General features: G+C 30.7%; 2 protein-coding genes across 2 annotated transcripts in view; one reads left to right on the forward strand and one right to left on the reverse strand.

Annotated features, from left to right (window-relative positions):
• Positions 1–4,525, forward strand: part of LOC107725752 (interacts with SUPT6H, CTD assembly factor 1) — a 16,447-nt gene extending 11,922 nt beyond the window's left edge. Inside the window, exons 10-12 of the mRNA XM_016535138.1 lie at positions 916–972; positions 2,251–2,362; positions 4,215–4,525. Of these exons, the coding sequence (XP_016390624.1) occupies positions 916–972; positions 2,251–2,362; positions 4,215–4,340 (295 nt within the window). The 3' untranslated portion in view covers positions 4,341–4,525. The remainder of the gene's footprint in view (positions 1–915; positions 973–2,250; positions 2,363–4,214) is intronic.
• A 2,674-nt stretch (positions 4,526–7,199) lies between these two features.
• The window catches only part of LOC107725753 (coagulation factor IX), a 6,768-nt gene continuing 2,408 nt past the window's right edge, over positions 7,200–11,559 (reverse strand). The window contains exons 3-8 of the mRNA XM_016535139.1: positions 11,102–11,259; positions 10,062–10,086; positions 9,830–9,943; positions 9,560–9,694; positions 7,412–7,698; positions 7,200–7,322 (exon numbers count right to left, since the gene is read on the reverse strand). Of these exons, the coding sequence (XP_016390625.1) occupies positions 7,200–7,322; positions 7,412–7,698; positions 9,560–9,694; positions 9,830–9,943; positions 10,062–10,086; positions 11,102–11,259 (842 nt within the window). The remainder of the gene's footprint in view (positions 7,323–7,411; positions 7,699–9,559; positions 9,695–9,829; positions 9,944–10,061; positions 10,087–11,101; positions 11,260–11,559) is intronic.

Below are 11,559 nucleotides of genomic sequence, written 5' to 3' on the forward strand. Positions count from 1 at the left end.
TGTGTGTGTGTGTGTGTGTGTGTGTAAAGGAAACAATCATTCTATTCTATTCTTTTCTGGGTTTGTTGTTGTTGTTCTATTTGATCAGATTCTATTAGGTCGGATGATCTTAGTTCATATTCCATTCAGTTAGAATTAGGGCTGTGCAATTAATCAAAAAATCATGATTATGGCATAATTCGACTATGAAATTATGAAATATTATTCATATTTATATTATTATTATTATAACTATAAATATGAGTAATTGTATGGTTTTAGGCTAAAAGAATAATAAGAAAATATTAATTATTATTATTATTTTTTTATAGCCATAAATATTATTTGTGGAATTGTATAGTTTTAAAGTAATAATAAAATAATAATAACTATTATTATTATTATTATTATTCATTTTTCTTAAATGCCAGATTTTTTTCTTTGAACTTGTGCAATATTTTATATTATCTAATATTTTTATTATTATTATTAAAATGTATATTATTATAGCTATAAATATTAGTAGCTTTATCGTTTTAGTCTAAAATAATAATAATAAAGTATTTATTATTATTATTATAGCCATACATATTAGTTGTGGAATTGTATAGTTTTAATGTAATAATAAAATAATAATAACAATTATTATTAATATTTCTTAAATGCCAGATTTTTTTTCTTTGAACTTATATTTTATATTATCTAATATTTTTTATTATTATTCAAATTTATTTTATTAATGTAGCTATAAATATTAGTAATTTTATAGTTTTAGTCTAAAATAAGAAAATATGTATTATTATTATTAAATATCATTTCTTAAATTCTTAAGTGCGTGCGTGCGTGCGTATGTGAACAGACCCGTGACCCGGCGCTGAGTGAGAGCATGTGATTGGCTGGGTCTCAGTCTGTGTGTGTTTCTGTTTCCTCTCACAGTTCAGGAGGACAGACTCCTCGCAGAGATCTGGAGAAAGTGCTCACCGGAGAGGAGAAGTGAGTCTCTTCCAACACCACACCACTTCTGTGTGTTTCATGAATCACACAAAACCTGTCAAGAACATCTCCATCATATTTCATTCCACGTGTGCAGAAAAAGCTTGTGTACGGATACTGAAGCCTGTTTAATCAGCTGTAAATACTGTACAATTTAAATTATTTGTTATATAAATGTGCTCAATGTCATGACAATTGCAAAAATAAGTAAATATTTTATTAATGTTAATGAAAATGATTATGAATTAGTGTTATTGTATTATTTTAAGAAATGTTTTATTATTTAATATTTTATTATAATGGAATGTATTTATTGTAATTTAAAAATATATTAGAATTGTGTAATTCATTATTCAATATTTGTATTAATGCTAATTGATTAAAGTGATCATAATTTAATATGATATTTTATTATAATTAATAATTAATTATAAATAAAAATATGGGTATAATTTTTGTAATTCATTATAACTTTACCTTTTGTATTAATGCTAATTACCATTGATTATAATTTAATATTTTTTTATAATAAAACATAATTTAAAAATTATATAATTTATATTTATTTATTTATTTAATTCTGATTATATTTATTATTTAATTTTTATTATATAATTTATACAAATGTATATTATAATCCTTAATTTTAATATTTTTTGTTAATGCTAATTATTGAAAATGATTATAATTTTTTTAAAGATTTAATGAATTATTTTAAAGAAAATTATTTATTGTATTATAATTTAAAAATGTATTAATTGTGTAATTTATTATTTAAATAATGCAAATTGATGAATTATTTAATATTTTATTATTTTATCATAATATGATATAATATATTGATATTATTATAATATTTGATTATTTATTATAATGAAATGTATTTATTATATTATTATAATTTTAAAATGCATTGTATAATTTGTGTAATTTCTTGTAATAGTTCTGTTAATGCTAATTAATCTAAATGATTATTTAATATTATTTTATTATAAGAAAATGTATTTATTATAACTGAAAGATGCATTGTATAATTTGTGTAATATTTTTTACTAATGCTAATTAATGAAAATGATCACTTAATATTTGATTATTATTTTAAGGAAATCTATTATGTAAGCATTTTAAAATGCATTGTATAATTTGTGTAATTCATTACAAATTTCCCTTTTTTTTTTCTTGTTTTTTTTTTTTTTTTAAAGTAATGTGAACCGTGACCCACACAGACTCTTAGGTTTGGATTGTGTGATCTAACATTACTCTCTCTGTGTCTGTCAGGGCGTTACGACCGGGTGACCCGGGCTTCTGTGCTCGAGCTCGTGTGCCCATGCCCTCCAATAAGGACTATGTGGTTCGGCCCAAATGGAACGTGGATGGGGACTCAAACCGGGTGAGTGGGCGGGGCTTATGTGTGGGCGGAGCTCAACTCTATAGAGGAATGATTGACAAGCGTCTCATGCTCAAATAAAGAGTGGGAGGAGTTTGCACAGGAAGTGTGAGGCAGGATAGAGAGAAACGATGATGTTTAGGTTTTTCACCCCTCTGAACCTGATTGGAGGAGGAGTGTGTTTACTGTTGTGTGATTGGTAGAGGAGCTTCAGGAAAGGCCACAGCCTGCTGGAGAAGCACAAGCGGCGTTTTGTGGAGCAGAGGAAGCAGCGGCGGCCGCAGGGAGCCGTGAAAATCAGCATTGAGGGAAACCGAATGCCGCTGTAGTTACACGCTCCTGCCTGAGGGGGCAGTAAGTGTCTGCATGGCGCTGCATGCTGCAGACCGTTGACAAACTAACACGAGATGAAGCGGTCCTCAAACACGTCACCTCAGTTGCCTGAACAAACCCCAGCTGCTCTGGGCCTGGATGTTTTTAACACACACACACACACACACACACACACACAGAGCAGAGTAACTGTTAGCTTAGCAAACACGGTGTGTGTGTGTTTGAGAGCGTTTGAGTTTCTGTGTAAGTCACATGACCAGCCCACTAAACCTCAGCGCTTCAGGCCTGTGTGTTCTTGACATGTTTATACTGAATATAATGAATTAATAATGAAAACATGCTCAAGAACACGACATACAATAACAGCCTGGTGTGTGTTGGTCCAGCCCTCACAGCATTTGATTTGGCTCGGTTTGGATTGTAGTGCTAGTCATAATTTCCTTTTTTCTTAAAAAAACAAAAATATATATATATATATATATATTTTTAATTGAGAAACAAGAAAAATGTATTAATTAATTATTAATGCATTATTAATTTGATTATTAATAAGTGACCCAGAAATAGTGTAGAATCGTTGTTTTTTATATATATATATACAGTATATATATATATATATATATAATTTTCTTTTTTGTTTTGTAAATAAAGCTATTTTCAATTGGCTTGATTTTGTAGTTTCTGTCTTTTTTTTTTTTTCCCCAAAAGTATATTTTGATTTGCCTCTTAGTTTCCTTTTTTATTTATTTATTTTTTAATAACATTTTTAATTAGCTTTTTTGATAATAATAATTAAAACAATATATATTATATAAAAAAATAACATTTATTTGGCTTGTATTTGTAGTTGTAGAGTTTCCCCTTTTTATGCATATCATTACTTGACTTGATTTTGCTTGTTCTGTTGATTATTTTTATTTGATTTCTTAGAAACAATTTTTAAATTTTCTTTCTGCTTATAGTAGTTTCTTTTTTGTCTTTTAAGTAGATATATTACATTGCCTTGTTTTTGATTGAAATAGTAGTATCCTTTTTTAAAGGTGTATTTTTAATTGATTTTATTTAACCTTTATTATTATATATATATATTTTTAATTGGCTTGTTCTGGATTTCTAGTAGAGTTAATGCATATTTTTAGTTGACTTGATTTGGCTTTTAATTGTTTCCTGTTTATTTTTTCATGTTTACCTTTTTTTGTAGTAGGTTCCATTTTTAAAAGAAACATTTAAAAAAAGAAACAGTTGCATTAGCTTTTGTGGGTTTTTTTTTGTTAGTGCATATTCTTAATTGACTTAATTTAGTAGTATTTTAGTATTTTCCTGTTTGTTTGTTTGTAGTTGGTTCCATTTTAATTAAAAAAAAAAATTATTATTATTATTTTTTTTACATTTTTCATTAAAAAATTTTTTTTCTGCTTATAGTTTCCAGGGTTTTCTCTCCCTCTTTTTTTAATGTAGTATTTTATTTGGCTTGTTTCTGTTTGTGTTCCGGTGTTTTTGACTCTCTCTCTCTCTCGCTCAGGCTCTGCTGAAGAAGGGTTTGTCGCGAGTAGATAAACAGATGCGGCGTTTCGCGGATATCAAGCGTCTGACGAAGACGGGTCACGCGGTGAAGATCAGCGTGGAGGGGAACCGCATGCCGCTCTGACGGCTCTCTTGTGTTTGTCTGTCAGTCCTCGATTCTCCAGCGGTTCCCATAATGCCGTGCGTGTTCAGCGGAGCTGCGTTCGCTCATCTGGGAACGTTTTGCAGTTTTGGTTCTGATGTATCTTTCATAATAAAGAGTTTCCATGTCCGATATTTTACTCATGTTCTCCTGGCCTTTTCTTTTTATTTGACTTTTGTTATATTTGCATATATAATCTTAGAACAAATGCTTTAGTTTATTGATGTTGGTATGTTTCTATTTTAAAACTGTAATGTAATTTATTCAGTAATAAGCAATATTACGTAATAACGATAAGAGGCTCATAAACACACTCGTATTAAAACAGCCATCTGAAGAAACCAAGCTTGTGCCAATGATATTAAACAAAATCTTAGCTTTTTATTTGACTTTTGTTATATTTGCATATATAATCTTAGAACAAATGCTTTAGTTTATTGATGATGTTGGTATGTTTCTATTTTAAAACTGTAATGTAATTTATTCAGTAATAAGCAATATTACGTAATAACGATAAGAGGCTCATAAACACACTCGTATTAAAACAGCCATCTGAAGAAACCAAGCTTGTGCCAATGATATTAAACAAAATCTTAGAAATATGACATGAATGAGGAATTAAGTATATGGAAGATCAAATGTCAAACTGAAATAAATCTTGACTGCTATTGTTGGAAAGTGAGTAAATGTGTGTTGTGAAGATACATGTGAAAGAAAAAATTAATGTGAATAAATAAAAAAAAATAAAAAAATTTGTGCTCAATGTACTCAAATGAGAAAGACATTACGTCTACAAGATATATTTACATTTTTTTAGATTTTCTCACATTTCTTGACCATTTTAAAAATATAATTTTAATGTATCTATATAAATGAGTACCTACTGTATCAAAAATATATTACACATTTTTTTATCTATATGATCAGATCTGTATTGACAAATATATATTGGCAATTTTTGTATGTTTTTTTGAAATATATAAAAAAAAAAAATATTTTTGTAAATACGGGTTGCTAAAAAATGCATTGCCTTCACTTAGAAATCAGTTTCTAATCTTTCAAAAACAAAGTTGATCTTAGACATTAAGAAGTGTATGTGCTTAAAAAAGATGACTTATTGGGGAAAAAAAAAAAAAAAAACCTGATAAAAAAATGTATTATATGAAATCACTTCCTTAGTCACTTACAGAACAGATGTATTTTTCATAACTCGGTGCACGTTTTTATTTTTGCGTTACTTGATTTATTTCTAGCATCGCAAGATAACATACTGGTCCATGACGTTTTTTGAAAATGTAAGAAGCAAAACATTGCTAACATTTGACAATAAGCATCCATTACTTCACAGTAATTAACTACATTAATTGACATTAAATGAAATCTTAGTTTATTTCAACATTTACTAATACATTATTAAAATCAAAGGGTTTATCTGTTAATATTTTTTTAATGGATCTGAGCTAATATAGACTGAACAGGTGTATTTGTAACATTAACAAATATGAAATACTGTAACAAATATCTTGCTCATTGTTAATGCATAGGCTATATATATAGTTTTTTTGTCTTGATTTTGTCAATAAAACTTGTCTGCTAATGGGATCGGGAAAATAAATGAGAATTTTTGTTTGTTTGCGGTGTAGATATGAACATGAAGAGAGAAAAGATCCTGCTTAATTTCAGACACGCAGATGTATATACAGCTATATGTGTATATGTATACACTCGAAATATGTATATATGTATGTACTTTCGAAAATACATACTTTTTAAATGATATATATTTAAATATATTTTGAAACATATTTTTGTCCATTTTTTATGTTGAAATACTCACACTCACACTCACTCACACTCACACACATATATATATAGGAACTTTATTAATTCATTAATTATTACTGTTATTTTGCAATGTGACACCATTTTCATTACAACAAAATCATTTCCTAACAAATGTTTATTATTGTAATGAGAAGAATCTCATTCTCATTACTGTAACGCATCAATAATCATCCTTGACAATGATTTTTACATCTGAATAAATTAAGCACAACAAATGCATGCTATAATGTATAAACCTATATTTGTATAAAAAATAAAAATGACAAATATATAAAATTTAAAAATAAAAATATTTGTAATATTAAATATTACAGATATTGGTGCAGAAAATGTTTCTGCTTTAAATTATTATTATTTTATTTATCTACTCATTCCTTTCACTTGCATACACACATATACACACACACACACACACACCACACATATATATATATATACAGTGGGTACGGAAAGTATTCAGACCCCCTTAAATTTTTCACTCTTTGTTATATTGCAGCCATTTGCTAAAATCATTTAAGTTAATTTTTTTTCCTCATTAATGTACACACAGCACCCCATATTGACAGAAAACTGCAATATAACAAAGAGTGAAAAATTTAAGGGGGTCTGAATACTTTCCGTACCCACTGTATATATATAAAATCATTATTCTTTTAGGAACACTCACATATACAAAAAATATATGATAAAAATTAAATACTGAAAATACAGCTGATATACAGCAGAATATTAATATTTTAATTCACTATTTTATTATAACTTTCTTTTTTATTATTTATTAATATTTAATTAATTAATCTAAAAAGTAAATGTATAATGTTACAGTAAGATTTCTACTTTAAATGAATGTTCTTTTGAACCTTCTATTCATCAAAAAAAAAACTAAACATATATATATATATATATATATATATGTATGTATATATACACACATAATTCCACATGAAAGTACATTGTAATCTTGTATCATACACTCATATAGATTGTGAATGGTCGCTACAGACCGATGGTCACGTGATCTGGTGTTTGCTGGAGACAGTGAGCTGCCGTCACGACCCAGCGCTGACTGATCAGAGACCCGCCGCAGAAACCGTACTCATCCTCACGACGAAGAAGAACCTGCAGATGATGCGGTGCAGGTCATTTAACACAAGCTCTTCATTCAGAGTGACGATCCGAGTGAAGCAGAAAGCTCAGATTTCACTCACCTGCCACGGACTCCCGCCCTGACCCTGCAGCTGACCTCCAACGATGCGTGCGTCCTCATTCATGCCGCTGATGTCACTTCCTGTGTCAGACAGCTCGTCCTGTGACGCAGATTCGGTTTGGTTTGGCGGGTGAGTCGAGTTGTCCAGTGAACTGTTTTTATGTAATGAGTGGGTGGAGTTTGCTGTGGTGTGGGTGTGGTTTGCATAATCAGCATCCGTGAGGTTTATATCATCCAGTGAGCGAGACATGATCCCACCAATCCACTGCTTCCCACACGGATACTGCACTAACACACACAAACAGATACATCTCATCAGTGTATTATGTGTTTACTTAAATAAAAACAACCATAGGTTGTACATCATGTAAAAAAAAAAACATTGCAATATAATTTATTTCACCTAAAAAAAAAGAACAAAAAAAAAAAGATAATTATGAATAGGTTATTAGCGTTAACTAAAAATAAACAAAAAAACCATAAAAAATAAATTAATTACTTTAAATAAAATAAACTTTAACTGAAATGAAATCAGATAAAATGTAAACTTATTTCAGTTAGCTGCCAAAGCAAAATTACTCAATTTTCTTTAGTTTAATTTTAAGTACTAACATAAATAAAACTAAATCAACTAAAATTAAAAACTAAAACTTAATAAAAACTATATATACATTTAAAAAAGACAAAAAATTATAAAAATTCAATGCATCTATCTATCTATCTATCTATCATCTATCTATCTATCTATCTATCTATAGTGTATAAATACATATATATAAACCCTGGTATATGAATGATATGACTACAATATATATATATCATATGCAGATATATATCTTGATCATATTTGTCTTTAATGTAATGAAATATAGTAATGCATAGTAATGGGAATTATTTTTGAGAATAAAGTCTACAATAAGACATTAGTGATGTAAATTTGTGGGAAAAAAAAATATAACTATAATAAAAAAATTATGTCACAGTGCTAATCATGTTAATGGCCCTAAAAAGGCTTCATTTTCGTAATGCCCAAAAAAGTAATTTCTTTGATTTTAAGGTGAAACGAGATTAAGACAAACTAGAGTTTTTGAGATTCACCCGTAAAAATGTAACAAACCAAAGTTTTTCATTATTTTTTTAAATAAAAAAAGATCAATAAAATTCTAATAAATGAATTGTACTTGTTTAAGCACTTCAGTTGAGTAGAGATTTGTGTTTGTACCTGCTGGACTGCAGCTCCGTCCGTCTTCATCCAGCTGGTAACCGTCTGCGCAGCCGCACACAACACCTGCCGTCTGCTCTGACCGACTGCAGTAATGCAGACACCCTCCGTTCTTAAACTTACAGTCAAACACCTCTGAACACACACAGACACATGGTCAACCCACTGTTTGCTCCAAAGAAAGACTAAGCAGTCAACTGCTCAAACTATTTTTGAACAATGCAGTAAATCCAGACGAACGCAGCATGCAGTGAGAGGTTTCCAGTGAACCTGTTTGACAGATCGGCCCGCTGTACTGCGGAGGACAGAGACACTCGCGAACACCGCGGCCCTCGCTGCAGATTCCTCCATTCAGACACGGGTTAAAGCCACACAGATTCTTGTCTGTCTGTCTGTCTGTCTGTCTGTCTATCTATCTATCTATCTATCTATCTATCATCTATCTATCTATCTATCTATAGTGTATAAATACATATATATAAACCCTGGTATATGAATGATATGACTACAATATATATATATATCATATGCAGATATATATCTTGATCATATTTGTCTTTAATGTAATGAAATATAGTAATGCATAGTAATGGGAATTATTTTTGAGAATAAAGTCTACAATAAGACATTAGTGATGTAAATTTGTGGGAAAATGTTATATAACTATAATAAAAAAATTATGTCACAGTGCTAATCATGTTAATGGCCCTAAAAAGGCTTCATTTTCGTAATGCCCAAAAAAGTAATTTCTTTGATTTTAAGGTGAAACGAGATTAAGACAAACTAGAGTTTTTGAGATTCACCCGTAAAAATGTAACAAACCAAAGTTTTTCATTATTTTTTTAAATAAAAAAAGATCAATAAAATTCTAATAAATGAATTGTACTTGTTTAAGCACTTCAGTTGAGTAGAGATTTGTGTTTGTACCTGCTGGACTGCAGCTCCGTCCGTCTTCATCCAGCTGGTAACCGTCTGCGCAGCCGCACACAACACCTGCCGTCTGCTCTGACCGACTGCAGTAATGCAGACACCCTCCGTTCTTAAACTTACAGTCAAACACCTCTGAACACACACAGACACATGGTCAACCCACTGTTTGCTCCAAAGAAAGACTAAGCAGTCAACTGCTCAAACTATTTTTGAACAATGCAGTAAATCCAGACGAACGCAGCATGCAGTGAGAGGTTTCCAGTGAACCTGTTTGACAGATCGGCCCGCTGTACTGCGGAGGACAGAGACACTCGCGAACACCGCGGCCCTCGCTGCAGATTCCTCCATTCAGACACGGGTTAAAGCCACACAGATTCTGATCTACACAGGACAACAACTCATTCAACTCCATCATAATCTGTCAGGATGAGGCTTCAGAGTTTATTCAGAAACACTTTCAGCAGAGTGGCTTGAACTGGTTAATAAAGAAAAGTCTTACTCTGATATCTGTACCAGAACTCCATCTATAAGAACACAGGAACATGAGAGTCAGACGACAATGATGTGATTGTATTCTTAAAAATAAAAGTTCCATTTAGAACTAAAGAGGTTTTTAAAAAGGTCTGATGTCATAGAAGAATCTTTAAGTGACACAAAGATCTTTTGATTCTCTGGTTCTTTAGAAATCCATCTGCATGTTCTGCTGCTTTAAAGCAGTGCTTCTCAACCAGGGGTCTGTAAATGATTTAACCCTGTAAATCCTGACATATGAAATAATAGTCAGAAAAATCTTTTTTTTTATGAAAACGTTTATTGAACAAAACATTTAAAAAGTTTGCATATATGATTTTTGTTGAGTATTATATTTGATCCATCAGGCTTTTATGGCTCATATAGTCTGAAAGTCTGATATAATGAGAATATGGAGGAAAAAAACTATTTTATTCAGAGTCTTAAACTATGTAATTTAGAGAAGACAAAAAAAAAAAATTCTGAAGCTTGTACTGTAAATAAGTGCAATCTTTATATCAGTACAGCAGATACTTACATAAAATGATATAAATATCAGTCGTCACCCTATATCTCCAATAATATGACTTAAATGATCAAACATATAATGCAATGCAATACATAAGTGAAAATAAGCGAAAAAATCTAAAAATCAAGATATAATCTGAGCTGGATGTATGAGGAAATTTTAAAAGTGTGATTTCTAGACTTGTAAAAGCCATGAAAACATTTTATTATGACGTTTTTTTCTAATTATGCCAAGCTCTGAAATACTTCAGAGGTTACAATAGAAATAGAAATTGCTATTTTGTTAGTAAATACTACTACTACTAATAAATTATAATGTATTAGTAATAAAAACAATAAAAAAGAAGTTGAGAAGCACTGCTTTAAAGAGCCCAGAAACCAAAACTCTGATCTGATGAACCTGATGAAACATCACAAAGACCTTAATTAATCTCCAAAGAGCCGTATATCAGCACAAGAAGCCCATGCAGAGCAGAATAAGACAATATGGTGTGACTGTACCGTTTTCTCTCTGCTCTGGAAGATCTCAGCCGCTTCCTCCAGAGAGCAGCGCTCCTCATAACACTCGCGCTCCAGATTCCCGGGCTTCATCTCCTCCAGGAAGACGTTTGCCCTTCGGTTCCTGAGCAGATGAACAGCATCACGCCTGTCCAGAAACACTGAACACGATACACACACTTGATCAGTGATAGACAGACAGACAGACAGACAGACATACATACATAAAGACAGACAGACATACAAACAAAAATACAGACAGACAGACATACATACAGACATACAGACTGACAGACAGACATACATACATAAAGACAGACAGACATACAAACAAAAATACAGACAGACAGACAGACATACAAACAGACATGCATACAGACATGCATACAGACATACAGAAAGACAGACAGACAGACAGACAGACAGACATACATACATACATACATACATACATACATACA

The sequence above is a fragment of the Sinocyclocheilus rhinocerous genome, unplaced genomic scaffold, assembly GCF_001515625.1.
Source record: "Sinocyclocheilus rhinocerous isolate Xijiao unplaced genomic scaffold, SAMN03320098_v1.1 scaffold215, whole genome shotgun sequence".
Classification (NCBI taxonomy): Eukaryota; Metazoa; Chordata; class Actinopteri; order Cypriniformes; family Cyprinidae; genus Sinocyclocheilus; species Sinocyclocheilus rhinocerous.